Below are 16,759 nucleotides of genomic sequence, written 5' to 3' on the forward strand. Positions count from 1 at the left end.
AATATTAAAAAGATTAAATTGAAATAATTTTTAAAATTAAGAGATTAAATTATAGCGATTTTGAGTAGATGGATTAAATTTAAAAAAATGTATAAATATAGGGACTAAAGGGATACTTTGATTATTAATTTATCTTTTTACAAAAATTAAATTTGACTTCCTCTTTTATAAAAAAAAATCAATATGTGATAAAGTTATTTTTATAAATATAATACTGATGAAATATTTCTTTCCTTCTAAGTATTTAACTTAAATTTAATTATAACGTAAACAAAATATTCAATATGACAAAGATGAGTCTGACTTGGCATTTCTATGACACATGACGGATTAGCATTGGCCCTTTAGCCAATCTGCTTTACCCAATAGAGGTTGGAGTACCTAAGTGTAATTTTCTTTTCTTCAAATACCAAATGAACAATTTCATAGAAGTTTTGGTGCTAAATTTATAATTAACCCAAACAAACATGTTGTTGGTGATATATGAACAATAGAGAAGGAATATCGTGATCAGTACTAAAACAATTTAGCAATAGGAATAATCAAATTGGACTTCTCGTAGAATTCTAAAGAAATGAAGGTGCAAATGTTGCAGGTAAAATATTCAAATAGTCCCAGTACTCGTACATTTTCATTAATTTAATCTTGATACTCAAAATCTAGTCAATTTTTTTTTTGTTTTGCTAATTACAATTCCCTGCTTTTTAATTGAATACTAGACTGATTATTTTTATCTGTGCTCGGGTTGTACCTGGACATTATATGTAAACTTTTCTGGCAATCTTTCTTTGTTTTCTATCTATTTCCTGTCATCAACCCAGCTGCTCCTTCTTTTCGCAGTAATTGACTTTGACAACACTGATGTTGCCTGGAAAAAATATGATTCAAGTAAGGATTTACAGTAGTAGAATCCAGCATTGAATAATTAGGTGTTACTTCTATTAAATGAATCAAAGATGAACTTTTTCAAGTACCTTATTCAGAGGCTTAACTGGTAGTTACTGCAAGGGAGCCGTTTAAACAGTTTGGATGCTCGGAGAGGCTCTATCAGGGTGTTTTTGGTCCATTACTTCGAGTGGGTTTGTTTGCTCCAGAGGAGCTATGTAGTGCTGCAGCTTCTCAAGGGGTGCTATATTATTTAATTCTTGCCCACCAGGTTTGATTGTTTAAATTCTTCTCTAGAAATATTTTGACCTCTGCGAAGGAATTTAATAACTATATCAATGTGTGTTTAATCAAGGAAATCTATAAAAAACAGTGACAGATGAGGCTTACTGGACCCTTAAGCTACATAGTATTTTCACCAAAACTCCCGTTCCTGTCACACGTAGTTGAAAATATTTCCTGATCTTTGCTGAGATTCATATTTTCGTGTTCTAATTTATGTCAAATTCTCGGCCCTGATTCATATCTTCTGTCCCTCACTTAACCCTCTGAAAATATCTCCCTTCCCTTTGCATTGTCATTCTGATATTTTATCTGCTATTTACTCAAATTGACTCTGTAAAGTTTTATTTCATGGATGGTTACAGAAACATTTCGATGTAGTATTTTGTCGTGGGACCGCTAGAGAGAAGATTTTTGAGCCATGGGTGGAGTCTCCGAAGGCTAAAGGTTGTGAGATGCTGGAGGATAAGAAGGTGACTGATATCATCTTCAATGACGAAACAGGCTGCATAACTGAAGTAGTTTGTGGTAAGGAGACTGACAGTGCTGATACAGTTATCTTGGCTGTTGGGATTGCCACACTTCAAGAAATTATCAAGAAAAGGTTTGCTGTTCTGGACTTTCATTACATAGGTATTATTTTCCACTAATATATGCTCCAAATATGAAACTGAAACTCCTAGTTTGAGTTTAATTTAGCTTTTAAATTAAGTTGAAAGAAAGCTCAGTGTCCTAATTTTTTAGTTTTTACGTTAACCAGATGGTCATCTAGGCTTTTGAATTAACTAGACTAGGTTCTGCTCTAAACCTTTAGTAGAGTTTTAGAGCTTCAGTTGACCTTTGTTTTCTGCGATCCTGTTTAACTGGCAGTTGAGTACTGTTTAGTGCAGCATTATGTACGCGGGGAGAGTTTCTGAAAGTTTTAAACTTGGCTGGCATAGATGTGGTTACTGTCAAGCTGCAGCTGGATAAGAAGGTGCGGTGCATGCACAGATCTTGTTGTCCTTATTCTTTTGTCTTTATTCCCTTATCTTTCTTTCCCACATTTGTTCATCATCCAATTGCCTAAAATTCTTTGTGAAAGAGAATGAAACTGAGTTTTATAACAGCTATATCGGTGCATTTTCTTTAGTGAATTTCCTTTTTTTGGTCTGATTATTTTCACTTAAAACTGTTTGTCTGCTAAGATTGTATATCCATCTATGCACTTATCTGATATGTGCTTGCAATATGTTATCATAGATTCGATAAATTGAAACCCCAGAACATAAGAGGCGCTTTTTTTATTAAAAAAGAAAAATTAAAGACTAATGACAGAGAAGAGTAGTAATAAGAGAGTGAATATTGCTGAAAAGGTCAATGAAAATGGTAAATTTTATGGCATTTTGAAGATTCCCAAAATGGACGTACCAGAAGCAAAGAAAGAAAAGGAGTGGCCGCTTTGGCTTTGCAGAGAGATTCCTGTTTCTCCCTTTTCCTCTACAGTTACAATCCACAAACAAAGGAAGCCCTCATTTCTTTCAATTTATAGGTATTTGAGGGGCTTGGCTGTAAATTAAAAAATATTATTACATTCCTCCTCTTGAGATGCTACGGTGTATTGTTGCGCATGAGAATAGTAAGATGGTAAATATTGAGAAGAAGAGGATTAAAGAGGTAAAATAAAAACGACACGCGGGAAATTCATGAGCTATGGAAGTATCACGCTAGGACTCTTCACTGGTTCTTGGAAGCTGCCCTTTCACCCTTCTCCTCAAGTATTAATATCATAGTGCGCCAGAATTTTCTGTTAATCCCTATCACATTCAAACTGTCGCTCTTTAGAGTTTAATATATGCTTAGTCTCTTTTAATTACTAATAACTAAGAAAGATTTAAATATCAATTAATCAAAAGCTCTCCAGGATCAAGATAAACTTCGAAAGACACGCAGATAACTGCTATTAGAAACGATCTCTCTGTTCTATCGTTTTCATTTTTTTTTTCCGGCGAAACTTTGTTTTCTGCATTTAAATCACTTACCTCGTTATTGGGTATTTGGGTTTTTGTTCCGAGAATGTCACGGTGCTTACCGTTTCCCCCGCCGGGGTACGTGCGGAATGGAGTGAGTGGGGAGGCTCTTTTGGAGCAGATTAAGGTTCGTTTTGAGCAAGCTTTTCTGCTCCCTTTGGATCTTGATCAGAAGTTTCTAATTCTAGAGTGCATTTAAGTTTATGAGTACCTCTTTTCTTTCATTTAATGATTCTGAAGTTCGATTTCCCTCTCTTTTGAGGATTAGACCGACATTGATCAAAAATAGAAAACACATAATCAGTGGAAATCTCAACAAGGCTTTGATAGACTGTAGAGTGGTTTTTAGTCTTCATGCTTTCGAGTGAAGAAATCATAGGGAAAAAATATTAAGTTAATTAATGAACTACTGAGTCAAGAAATGGCTATTAGCATTTAATTTGCTTCAGAATACTTGATTAATTATTGAATTTTAGTATTCATTTCCCTGGCTTTCTTGAATTGTCCACCACCTCTGCATTAATAGCACTTAGTCGGTTGTCTTCTATATTGTGGGGCTTTTAAAGAATTTCTTCATAACTTGAATACTTGGTATCAATCATGCTACTGATCTGTCAAGCCTAGAGGGGATGTGACTGGTTTAAGACATTAGCAAGCTTGGTGAATAAAGAGGAATACCGTTAGTTAAAAGATTTTCAGGATAAACTGGACGGTGATTGAATGTGTCTCCACAAAGTAAAACATTGATTCATCTTAAGTTTATACAAATTAATTTTATAAACTTACATCCCATTTTGTGAAATTTTATTACATAGTGTGTGTTACATTTTTCTCTGGCCGTGCAGGTTCAAAGAGAAAGAGTGATGGCTGAAAGGGAAAAGAAGAAGGAGAAATGGATGAGCAAGAAAGAGAAGAGGAAAGAAAGGGAGCAAGGAGAGATTTGCGACCAAAAACCAGGTCATCATGAAAGGCATAAGCGTTTGAGGAGCAATGAAGGTGGAGGAAGAAGTGAAAATCAAGATAAAACTGAATATGGAACCCAGGAGATGGGGTCGAGCGGCCTCACTGAAGAGCTTAAGCAGCCTATTTCTGACAGCTTTTATGAGTCTTCAGACAACAGCCAAAGCATTCATAAGAAAAGAAACAGCGGATCCCGCAATGAATGTGGTTAGTGAATATTTGTTCTTTATTATCTAGTTGTCCAGTTATCTTCTGAATTTTTGACATTTTTATTCTCTCTTCGTGATTTGACTGTAGGAAATATTGTTCAGATTGATGTCCAGCTGCAAAAGCACAAGACTCCTGAAGCCCTATCCCGCAAACCAGACTGCTCTACCATAATGATGGATTCTGTAGTGCAGAATAAGCTTGAATTACCTGTTGAGGAGCACTTTTCTTCGGCCTCTGGTGTGCCAGCTACTGATGTCCAAGAGTTTGTTCCACCACCTCTAAGAGAGCTCTCACATTCCACTCAGACAGCTAGGATCTATAAGGATGAGAAATCCAAAATGACTCTGAAAGAAAAATTCAGAGAGTTGGAGGAGAAGAAGTGGCTTCTCCGTCCCCTGCAGATTGAGCAATTTGATGTTGGTGATCAAGAGGGGCTCTTGGGGAGGAAGCCACCCAGAGGCGACATTTGCGAGACATCCAATGCTAGCAGTGTTGTCCTGTATCATGGTTACTCTACTGCATGTCCCTATGATCAGCATTTACTCCACTCACTTTTAATGCTGGATTCTGGAGTCCAAAAGAAGCTTGAATTGGATCCTACACCTGTCCAAGAGCAACTTTCATCTGATTGTGTGCCTGCTACTGATGAGAAGTGTGAAATGGCTCCAACATCCAGCTGCTCTGAAATTAGCTTGCTGCAGATAGAATCACAATTCAGAGAGTTAGTCGCGAACTGGCTTCCCCCTTCCTTGCAGTCTGAGCACTTCGACATTGGAGACCAAGACTGGCTCTTCGAGACGAAGCAACCCAGGAGCGACATAAGAGACGCATCTAAAGCTAGTTATGATGTTTTACATCAAGGAGACTTCACTCGGTATCCACGTGCCCAATACTTGCCCCAGGCTAACATACATGCCTTGCCATATGCAGTACCATACTAAAACTGTTAAGAGGAAAACGACTGTGGTGTAAGATTTTTTTTTAATCTATTGGTTGTCGTCTGCCCTTTTTTGTCTATAAACAGTTTGAGAATAGACATACATGGTCATGTATCAGCCGCGGCTGTGCCGTCATGTTACCAAGTACTGAATGACTTACTAGAAGATTTGAAGAAACTGGCTCAGCTTAGTATACTCTAGTGCCTTTATTTTTAGAAAAGAAAAAAACGTGTTCAAACGCCTGCAGCACTCTAGATGATTATACAATCCAAATTTTACATTTCTAGCTTTGATGTTCTCGTTATAAGGAGTAAGGAGTTATCCTCTTAAGCTGAAAAATCATGACAAATTATTCTAATGCACCTCCACCAGCCTGTTTAGCTGGATGTCCATGTCAAGTTCACGTGCTCTTGTAGTAATTTGATTCAACAAGTTTGTCTTCCATTCATGCAACGAACCACCTCAGCCGCAAGTACTTAACCATCATAGGTTCCCTGTGGTCACTATGTACGTTAACGGTGGTGGCGTTAGGGAACGGATAATAAAGTTAGACTAATTGGCTCCCATTTACAGCACGACAGAATGTCATCAGTATAGCGACGCATCGTCAACATATATACCCTCCAATGAGAGAGCTCAGAAGCTTGTGGGATTACATGCTTGTGGTAGGATTGTGGGTAACGGAGCCATTGTCTATTTCTAGCTTGATAAATGGATTCCAGAGAATGAGACGGTTTGCTCCAAATTTCCTCAACTTTTCTCATTAGCAGTTGACGAGGAAACACGGGTGCTTGACATTTGGAACACAATTGCAATTGGTTTATTTCATTTAGGCTAAAATAGGACCTCATTTCTCCCTTTGCTTACAAAATTTCCAGGAAATTATCAATCAGTATCATCATTGCTTAGGTTTACAACGCTGTAGGAAATTCAAGTTGAGCAAAACAGTATTCATACACCCGCAGTCAGTAGACAAAACACATTTAAGCCCCAGAGCCACATGTTAAAAACATCATCATCATCGTCAACACCAAGCTGTTGATCAGGCAAAAGCACACAAGCCATGTGATCAGTTGCATGATTGCATCCATGTTTTGAAAAACAGAAAATGTCAAGATACTGTGTCACCCCAAACAATTTCTATTATTGCAATTGCACCTTCCACTCTCCATATGGACATCAGAGAAGTGATTCGAGTTACCAGTCTCAACATCTATACCTTACTGTCAAATATTAAGCACTCGAGGCCAGAAACAAAACTCTGCTCTTGACATAAAAAATTGAAATCAATCAGGGCTTCTGTTTTTTTTCAGTGTCGTAAAGCACACACGCATCTGCTGCTGTCTTCATCTGGAACCACCAAATAAACTCCATTAACATCCAAATCATGCAACAGTTTAATTGGCGTGATGCTTAAGCAAAATAAATAAACCACTCAACCATTTCATTGATTAACTAGGATTAACCAATATAATTTTAGAACCTTTTCTGTTTCAATCAGAATGGTACATCTACCAGAAGAACTTGTGTTTTATTTTTATAGCTGATCTATGAAGTTCAGCACAAGATCATACCCAAGTACAATTCAAAATGCCAGCATCTCATTACAGCACATTTTTTATTTCACACTGAATATTAAGTATTCATACATCCATCTAAAGTATAGCATCAGTTAAATTCACTATTTTATATAATAAGTTAGACCATCTGAAGAAACAAACAATTACTAACCTTCACACATCGAAATTGCCATTACATCGATTTAACAGGAAAATGAGATTTAATAATTAAATTTCTTGAAAAAAAATAGATGCAACTTTGATCATGTTATAAGGCACACGTGCCTACCTGTATAAAATTGATGACCTGCTTGATTGAGCACCCAAGTAAACTTAAAGCAACTAGAAAAGAAAGAGGCGAGCCCTGTTTCAGGGTAGTCACTATAACCTGAAAAAAAAAATAACAAAAGAAAATAGAGAAAGAATACAATTTAGAAATCAAGGTGCAAAGGAATCGGCTAATTAAATTGGAAAGGCAACAGAATACAAGAAACCGGACTTACAGCCATCAAATTCTCAGTATGGTTCTTTGCGATAAGAAATAAGGTTATGTAAAGAACCTACAAAGTCAAGATGGTTTAATAGAAAAGTGCCGAAAACATAGCAAAGTAAAAAGATGGAACAGAGTTATCAACATATAATTACCTCACAAGCCACACAACAAAAACCCATAAACATCCGATTTCCATAGTAGAGCTTGAAAAGCCAACTGGAGCTGTCTTTCACATCTTTATGACTAGCCTTACCCACTAGGAATGTACTGCAATCCAATTATTCAGAGTTAACAAGAAAAGACAGATCCTAGAAAAGAAACAATACTATGGCATGAAATATGTATTTCAAGGAAAAAGAGCTACCTGTACATCTGCAGCCAATGGCTAGCAATATCTAAGGCTAGCAATGACAAGAAAACCAAGCTAGGCCTGCATAAAAATGTGAGTGATATAGCAGGACACAAGCATGTCAATTTTGGCAACATAAATAAACATGAAAGACTGAAAGAAAAACTTACCTATACACTTGAGAAAGTATAACCAGTAGACAAGCAGTGCTAATCCTGAATTGCAGAATCAAGCAAACTCAATATGGAGACCACAGCGTAATTCAAATTTACTATTGATATCTTTAAATAAAGATCATACTAAAAGATGTATTAAGACAGCCTTAAAAGTTAATGTCTGTCTCAAATCGAAAGGATAGTTTACCTATCCGTTACCATGTCCAAAACAGCTCCAAATGTTGAAGCTGAAGCAAGGAGAAAAAAAAAATGAATCAGATTCTGCATCTTACGTAAGCCGCTTTTGTATGACACGCATTCCTTTCAAACTTCAACATCCCGCAATTTAAGGATTAAATTTCTCAATTTACTATACTTGATCCTAAATTCATGCATTCTGCCCATATGCACACATTCCACCTTTCCATCAATGCTCTTAACAACTTCTATAACTTTGAAGATAAATAAGAGTACTAATCATACCCTGGTTGAATTTGCGAGCACACCAACCATCCAAAGCATCACAAACAAAGCTGCACGTCCAAATTTAATCACATTTAAGTCTATCAAGTAAATCAATCTCAAAGCAGAGAAAGCATAATATTTTAGCCAAAATTCTCACCTTAGGAAATAAAGAACAGCAAAAAGTCTTTTGCTGGAAAAGCATCGAGCAAAAGCATAGCAATTCAAGAGAATTCTTATATAACCTACAATCACAAAAATTGAAAGACGTAAACTCAAAGAACCCAAGATGGAGATGTTCATGCATAACTGCAAAGAGCTTATCTATAAAATTTCAACTGAAAAAAAAAATAAGAATTCAAACAAAAAAAAAGGAGGAACCAACCAATAATATTTGGAATGTAAAGGTAAACAGACAGTTGCCGTGATCTTGGTTTAGGCTTGTTGGCCATCGAAACTTACTTGTAAACTCAAACCTGCAAGAAAACAAATGGGGTTTAAAGGAATTCAAAAAAACAAGCTGATGCTACATAAACAAGATAGAAATTAGAAGAAAAAAAATAGAATTAGTTCTTCGAGGAAATGAAGAAAATTGGGTCAAAGGGTAAGTAATTGGATACGGGATACGACCTGGAGGAGCCAATAGTCGAAGTGCTGGTGGGTAGAGTGTGGGTTTTCTAAGAAGAACCAAACGGATTGAACCGAAAGAGAAATGCGAGAATTGGTAAAGGCTTTACCTTCGCAGCTTTGCTTTGCATAAGCTCTTTTCCACCGGCTTTGAACTGATTCCTTGGGTACAGCTAAAGATTTTGTTTAATCACAATTTGGGGAAAACAATAATAATATTAATTAACAATTAATACGAATGATAGTAATCGATAAAGCTTAAACTCAAAAAAAGAGGTTCTTCGATCTTATCTGGCTCACTTGCGGAAGATTATTCTTTGAGTAAATTGCCCAAATAGTCCTTCATTCATACTACTATAATTATTCAATTTTATTATTTCTTTTTTCAATAAGATAATGGAGGATTCTAACAGTTGTAACATTTAATTGTGGAAAAGTCCACTTGAATTTTGTACCAATCCCCACGTAAATCTTGTATTCATTAAATAATACTCTTTCTATTCCATTTTGCTATTTTTAATTTGATTTAAAAAAATCAATGTATTATATATTAAAATTTTAAATTTTTTAATAAAATAAATAAAAATACAGAAGAATTTACCGTTAAAAAATATAATTTTGAGACATTTAAAAAATAAAAAAACAAGGCAACAAATAATTCTAATTCACTAAAAAAATCCTTTTTCAACTACTTTTCGTAAAAAAAAATAAGATTTCGTCAATAATGTGATTTACGGGTGGAATTGTAACTTAATAGTGGAAAATTATTGACAAAGTTTATAGAAAATTCATACGAATTTCATTGAAAATTCAAAACGATTTCATTAGAAATGGCAATCAATTTTTTATTAAAAAACTTTATATTTCATCAGAAAAACTCTAATTAAAAATCATGTACCGCTAATTCAAAAGTTAAACTCAAATATTCTCTAATCATCAATTATGAATTCTATTTATAGAACACTAATGACAAAATATTATCAAAAAATAATTGATCGAAACTGATCCTAATTTCTTAAAATGGGAGACAATTCACCTTATTTTTTTCCTTCAAAATCTCATCTTACATGTCACATGCTTAATTGTTGAACCCCAAGTCCATCAATGTACGGAATTGGAAATGGCTAGAACCGCAGCGATAGGAATCGGGGGAGATATCTTTGGGCGGAAGTGACGTGGGAAGACCCAATAATAGTCAACGTACACGTCAGATGCAACCTCTCCGAACCCCCCCACCCCCCCCCCCCCCCCCCCTCCCTGCCCCCATAAAAATTTAAAGAAAAAAAGGTAAAAGATTTGATCAGAGTCAGTCACCCCACTCTCCCAAAGGGCAAAAACCCGTACGGATAGTAAAATATGGCGGGTAATAAGGAGGGCCCACAGTGCAATAAGTGTTCCATAATCACAAAATTCCCCCTCTTTTTTTTTGTCCACTTTCTAAAGCATGATTTTGATTTAAATGGAAAGGGACCTAATTGCAAATCTGGCTTTTCTCCTAATTAAAGAAGCTGTTTCAATTTGCAAATTTGCTTTTATTTTCCTGGGTTCTGAGTATGGCAGGATTGCTTTTCATTTCCTTTTCAAACAGAAAATGGAGAATCAAGAAAGTCCAATTAAGACTTGAATGAATGATGGGGGGGAGCGTACTGGTATGGAAAATAATGGAATTAGCTTTCCAATTTAGTGAGGTGAGAAAGCAGGGGCTGAGGGTGGGTTAGGTTGGAAATCTGACATAGCTTTCAATCTCTCTCTCCTGTCACTGCCAAAGCCAAAAAATAATTGCCATCATATCTGATATGAATAATCAAATCAATCTGCCAGAATATATGTGCTTACTACTACCTAAAATAGGGTCAGGCACTAACTTCAGGAACGGCAAAAAAGATGCTCTGTCCTATTCCTGCGGTAATTTCTGTTCAATTGATTCATTTTTTTTTTTTGGTTGCTTAAGTACAAGTTTAATCTAAAGCCCAGAGTACCTAAAAAGGGGAAAAAACCAAAAAAATTAAGCAAAAATAAAAGACCTAGTGAGAATTCAATCCTAGAAGCCACATGGGTTATATTCAGCCATCATCATCTGTTTTTCTGTCTTTATCTTCTTTTTCTTTTTCTGGGGTTTTTTCCGTTCACATTTCCCCTGAAATTTTTGGTCCTGCCTAAGGAATCAGGGCCTCTATGCTAGCTTTCTTTGCCGTTCTACAAACGGGGCAAGAATCAAGAAAAGCTGCACAATCCTTGCATGAAGAAAGGTGTCTGCAAGGGAGGAACAAAACGCACGAATTTCGAGAATTGCAGCATTTGCAAACCATAATCGTCGGGGTTCTTGTTCTTTCTTCTTCGGCTTCTTCTTGTCCACGATCCACAACAAGTCCTGCGAAACCTCTGTTTTCCGCTGCTTCTATTCCTTCTCCGTTCACTTCACAGCATGACTCTGCATCGTCTACCCCATTAAAACAACAAGACGCTTGTTCTCGTAGTTGTTCGAGACTGTTGTTTAGCGCCGCCACCATTACTTCATTTTCCTGTGCCACTCTTTGCCATGCTTGGCTCTCCATCTCTAGTTTCTTCAACAAATTTTGTAACTCCATTGTTTTACTTGTTGCTTTTGCTATCTCTTCATCCTTTTGTCTAAGCAAAAGGAAAGCTTTTGATTCTATTCTTTTTACCAAAGCTGCAACTTGTTGTTTCCTTTGCTCTTGCAGTAACAATATCAATCGCTCATTCTAAATAAAAGGAATAGAACAAAAATTATCAGGAAACCAATTAAGAAAAGAGAAAGAACTTAAAAGAGAAAACCCAATAAATATTGCTTTTTCGTTCTAACCTGTGATCTGATAAACTGATCAATCTCATGTCTTTGCTTCTCAACCTGAGAATCCATGCTTTGGCAATACATCATTGATTCACGATTGTTGTTGTTGGTGGTGGTGGTATTGATGTTCTTGATAGAGGAGGCAAGAAGACTGTTGTCAAAATAAAGACTTTGATTCCTTCGCTGCTGACTCTGAAGCTGCTGCAACTGTTGCTGCTGTTGTTGTAGTTGTTGTTGTTGCAGCTGTGATTTCTGTAGAAGACCGAAACAGAATTGATTAACCCCGCCACAACCATTATCAATCCAATCCTGGGAGCCGCACAATGGAAACCCAATATTATCCGAATACAGCTGCGCTTGAATTGCCATTCTTTTCTTGTTTTTTTCTTTCAAAGCAGCCAACAACCCTCAAAAGAACCAAAACAAAAAGAAGAAAGAAAGCAACACCCTTTTCCTTCAAATATTTTCCTTTTCCCACAAGATCAGATCAAAAACTAAAATGGGTTTTTCTCCTTTGGATCATAGAAAGCCTAAAGAACTCTCTACCACCCCTTCTTCTTTGATATTCAAGGAACATATAGAAAACAAAAGGGGGTGGAGGGTGGTGGTGTATATTTATAAGAGAGAGAGAGAGAGAGAGAGAGGAGGGTGAGGATGTGAATTAAGTAACTGAAAAAACTTGAAAAGGAAAGAGAGAGAGAGAGAGAGCCTAGGATACTATTTTCTGCTTTTTGTTTTCTCTAATAATAATAATATAAACCCAATCGTCCGAAGCATTANTTGTCTTCTTTTTTTATTTTTATAATAATAATAATAATATAAACCCAATCGTCCGAAGCATTAAAGAGAGGGAGAGAGAGAGAGAGCTGTATAGGACGAGCCGACGGGGTAAGCAACAACGTATACATGCAGATTTTGTGACTAAACCATCGGGTCAGAGATTTCAGAGGCGTTTGTTTTCCCCTTGGAATAAAAAGAAAATTCAATTCCAAAGTGGATTCACTCATTTATTGGGTAAAGACTTTAGAGAAAGAAAGAGACTCTGAATTGGTCAGTTTTTATTTTTGGGGGAGAGAGAGATGAAGGATCAGAGATGTGTCAGTTTAGTCATTTGGAAAAGCCTGAAGAATAGGATTCTTATAATAATTTTGCTCTCGTTTCTTTCTCGGATTTCTACATTTCTCTTAATTTTTTGGGAATACAAATTTCTAGTATTTTATCTTATTTTTGGGAACATAAATTTATTAATTCTTTTAATTAATTTTTTGTCCATTGATATGGTCTACCTTAATTAAGCACTCCAATATGGTATATGTGTGGTTAACCTCTTAAATTTGCCAAGTCAGCGTTAAGCAATTTAACACTCACAAAAAATAGAAAGACTATCTGGAATTCAGTGGAAAATCACAGAGTGATTTAATTAAATTGCCAAAATAACCGAGAAATTATCTGGCTGGTTTGGTTTGGATTTTCTTTCCTTGTCTGCCTGTAATCCCCTCCTACAAGTTAGATTTGGAATTTGTATTGTAATCTGGTATATAATTTTGCTGGATAATCTACACCAGTTTGCTTCAGGATAAACTCATAGAAATTGTACAAGATTTCTTGAAACAATAGAAAAGCAAATTTGTAGGGCTTACAGCAAAAGCATACCTACAAAGTTTGAATTTTCTTCCAATGGTCTTCTTTTAATTAAAGAATAAGTTTAAGAGTATTTAATAATGCTGAAAAGTTATCTCAATGAAACTATACTATTAACGTATTTATTAAATTATTAAACTATACCTACGAATTACGCAAATTCATTTTCGCTATTTAAATTCGAAATCCTTGAAAGACAAAAAAAAAAAAAACCCCCTTTGCACATGTTTATAAATTCGAACTGATCTTAACTGGGGTAACCCTTTTTCCTATATTTATCTAAACTTTTTCATCGGTTTCTTGCTGGCTGGAATTTAAAATTCACATGAATGCATTTTGAACTTGAGCACGTTATTGTTGTTTAAAGAGCAGCCAAGCTTTAAAGAAAGAAAATTACTAATGTTATTAATTTGGAAGTAACTGAAAGTCTTATCGAACTTGGCTGGTACAGCCAACAAGCTAAAGGATGAATTTCCTTTGAGAAAAATGAGGCAGAATTGGGAGAAATTCAAAGCCGGTGGGAGGTTGCCCGAAACCCACAAGAAGCCATGGAGATAAGAGTCACTAGGCACTCCGAAAACAACTGCCCTTCCACCCATGGGTGTCTTATCTGACATTGGTTTTTTCCAAGCCAAAAACCAGGACTTCTATATTTAAATTCTTCCCCCATGTGTCACACCCAAGGTTAAAGATAATGATGTCTTTGTGTCTCTCATAATTGAGTCCCAATTGGAATAATCCAAAATTTTCCCTTTTCCATACTGTACGTAACACCTTTGTACACTTCAATTATTTGCTATATGTGAAACTCTTTTTTACTAAGCGGTATCAGTTCATGTATCTTCTCAACTGGATGCTCCTTACTTTCATGGAAAGAATCCAATTAATTACTGTTAGAAATTAAATTAAACTACTTTTTCGAGAACCCAAAATGTATTTGGGTTTGGGTTTGGATTGTGAGTCTAATCGATCAAAGGATCATAGATATAATTTCAAAGTATAACTCAATTATCTAACCAAACTAAATTGAACTTTCTCTTTGAAAAAGAAAGTTGTGATCAATATCATCTGTTGTGTTTAGTCGGGGCTTGTACTCATCAGTGTATTGACAAAGATAGAATGGTCTAATCTCATGCAGAACTCTTATCAAATTCCCACTAGGCATTGAGAATCCAGAACTCTTATCTGGGAAGATGATCTGTCTCTCTGGTACTCCACATGCACGAACTTGCCAATGCATAATCAACACCTCCATGACTAGGAAAGACCCCACATATTTGAACTGGTTATTGCTAAGTTACAATGGATCCTAAATCACGGAAAATTTGTCCAATGTCAGCAAGATTCTAGAGGTCCAACATGCAGAGATAAAAAGTCCATGGAAAAATCCTGGTTACAATGGAAACACAGTTCCCTAGACCTTTTTATTTTTCTCAAATACTGTTATATTTACATGATATATATCGAATGCGGGGAAAAAAGGGTGGCTATCTTTATTTTGAAAGCGTTGTTTCCGTTCGCATTCGAGAAGGAAGCAGAGAGGAAACATGGTGAGAGCTAGCCATGGCACAATATGGGAAAGGGTGGCCCCCATGTGCTGCCCACCATGAGTCCTATTCCCCTCTACATGTTCATGATCCTTTTGCTGCCCGGCTCCTTCTGCATCGACGGTGCAGACCATGTGAAATTGTGAAAACACCAAGATCAACCCCAGGACCCTGGCTAGCACACTCCACTTCACTTCATTGACCAGCTGTAATTAAAAAAAAAAAAGGAATGAAAGAAAAAGTTGGAATTTTGTTTATTTATTTGGGTTTTTTCGGTGTCTGCAAAAATCCAAAGCCCATTCTCGTATTTGGTGCGAAGTGTAGCTGCAGCTTCCCAACTACTTACTTCTGTTTGTTTTCTTTTGCTTTTGGCAAAGTGATTCTGAAGTCGACCCAATCTTGGGGTTTTTACTCCTCACTTCCCATAATAGAGGCCCGTCCCCACTTCAAAAGTACAGTGTGTGAAATGTGAATGATGATGGATCTTTGGCCAAAACTATGAGGCATGGAAAAAGAGCCACAGCCATTCCAGTTTCTCCATCATGTTTTCAAAATGATAATAATGATTTGACCCTTTTCTTTTTGCGTGTTGGAAACACGGTGATTGCTTAATCAATGGTGGAGATATAGACATAGACAAACAACCTAATGGAAAAAGAGTGGTGATTGTAGTACTGATCCATTAACGCGGAGGTGAAACTTCGACGATGCATGTCAAGCATGTACTTGTTAAGCATTTTGTTTTCTACGTGGCTTAGTAAGCATGCATTGACACAAGGACCCTGAATTAAGGGCCTTTGATTTCCATCATTAGCTAAAAACATGAATTGGTGAATGATTAGAATCTGTCATTTTCCTTGCTCATTTCAAACACCATCTCAAATTCTCAACGTAATTGTTCAAAACAAATTCGACCGCTGACCAAACCCAAATTTTTGAACTTACTATAACACACGGGAACCGAAGATCTTGACAATTCAAGATCATATTCATATATGTAGGTCAAGATAAGCTTTCTTTACTAAGGAATATGCCAGTTTTTTCTTTCTATCTTTCTTTCTTTCTCTTTTTTTTTTTTTTTGATGGAAGAAAAATGGGACTATCAAAGCTTTTGCCAATTGATCAGTTGCTTTATTAATGGGCATAGACTTTGAAAGAGACGAGACGGTGACTCGAGGAGTTGTTGTTAGACCACCGAGGCTGCACCTAGCCGAGGGGTAAGGTCCCATCCTCATGCATGTGACCCACCAATACAAATATTTAAAGTCGTATCTTTGTGATGAGTGAGACTTTCTATGCCCACAATTTCAGACTTGCCAATGGCCAAGACCCTTCGCTGCAAACGGTCTTTAAAGGACCACCCCTCAATGCCTCTCTCATGACATTTTGGAAAAAGAAAACAAAAAAGTTTTTAAATACAATCATAACTGCTGGAATTGTTCAAATGACACAAGCATGATCCAGGCATGAAAACTGAATGACTGTAAACATTTTAGCAATACACGGCGCAGAAGCACCGAATGAAGGTTCAGGTTATCTGTATGCCTTTTTGACTATGTAAAAAATTGGATTATTGGGGTGTTAAATTACAGTAAGAAAATTAATATTCAAATCCAATAACCGTAAGTAACGTTCGAGTCTCGAGAGACAAATTATGGTGGGGGGGCAGGCAAAGGTTTGATTGTCGATCAGCATCTTGACTGGGACTGTTGAGTATTGAAGGTGATATGGTCTGGTGTCCACAGCAAACCTGCTTTATTTGTCTGTGTTTGTGCAGCAGCCATACATGCATGCTTGGAACAATTAACCATTAGTATAATACAAAAAAAA

At 36.4% G+C, this 16,759-nt stretch overlaps 4 protein-coding genes across 5 annotated transcripts; 2 read left to right on the forward strand and 2 right to left on the reverse strand.

Moving 5' to 3' along the window:
* Positions 575-2,281, forward strand: LOC18607540. Its single transcript, XM_018114836.1, has 5 exons — positions 575-595; positions 822-888; positions 999-1,156; positions 1,533-1,771; positions 2,038-2,281. Exons 1-5 carry the CDS (start codon positions 575-577, stop codon positions 2,039-2,041), a joined length of 489 nt encoding a protein of 162 aa, XP_017970325.1. The 3' UTR covers positions 2,042-2,281.
* LOC18607541 lies at positions 3,223-6,010 on the forward strand. Its single transcript, XM_007041755.2, has 3 exons — positions 3,223-3,303; positions 4,022-4,343; positions 4,434-6,010. The coding sequence occupies exons 1-3, from the start codon at positions 3,223-3,225 to the stop codon at positions 5,285-5,287; spliced, it is 1,257 nt and encodes a 418-aa protein (XP_007041817.2). The 3' UTR covers positions 5,288-6,010.
* On the reverse strand, positions 6,220-9,270 carry LOC18607542 (CDP-diacylglycerol--inositol 3-phosphatidyltransferase 1). Of its 2 annotated transcripts, none has more exons than XM_007041756.2 (11): positions 9,040-9,270; positions 8,688-8,778; positions 8,463-8,547; positions 8,324-8,373; positions 8,049-8,088; positions 7,856-7,900; positions 7,701-7,766; positions 7,489-7,603; positions 7,347-7,403; positions 7,133-7,231; positions 6,220-6,634 (listed from the first exon to the last, which is right to left on the reverse strand). In XM_007041756.2, the coding sequence occupies exons 2-11, from the start codon at positions 8,752-8,754 to the stop codon at positions 6,575-6,577; spliced, it is 684 nt and encodes a 227-aa protein (XP_007041818.1). In that variant the 5' UTR covers positions 8,755-8,778; positions 9,040-9,270; the 3' UTR covers positions 6,220-6,574. The 2 variants fall into 2 exon arrangements, with proteins under 2 accessions (XP_007041818.1, XP_017972090.1); XM_018116601.1 differs by having other exon boundaries at positions 8,933-9,270.
* LOC18607543 (probable BOI-related E3 ubiquitin-protein ligase 2) lies at positions 10,706-12,374 on the reverse strand. The gene is made up of 2 exons (XM_007041759.2): positions 11,754-12,374; positions 10,706-11,652 (listed from the first exon to the last, which is right to left on the reverse strand). Exons 1-2 carry the CDS (start codon positions 12,108-12,110, stop codon positions 11,086-11,088), a joined length of 924 nt encoding a protein of 307 aa, XP_007041821.1. The 5' UTR covers positions 12,111-12,374; the 3' UTR covers positions 10,706-11,085.

The sequence above is a fragment of the Theobroma cacao genome, chromosome 2 (assembly GCF_000208745.1).
Source record: "Theobroma cacao cultivar B97-61/B2 chromosome 2, Criollo_cocoa_genome_V2, whole genome shotgun sequence".
Classification (NCBI taxonomy): domain Eukaryota; kingdom Viridiplantae; phylum Streptophyta; class Magnoliopsida; order Malvales; family Malvaceae; genus Theobroma; species Theobroma cacao.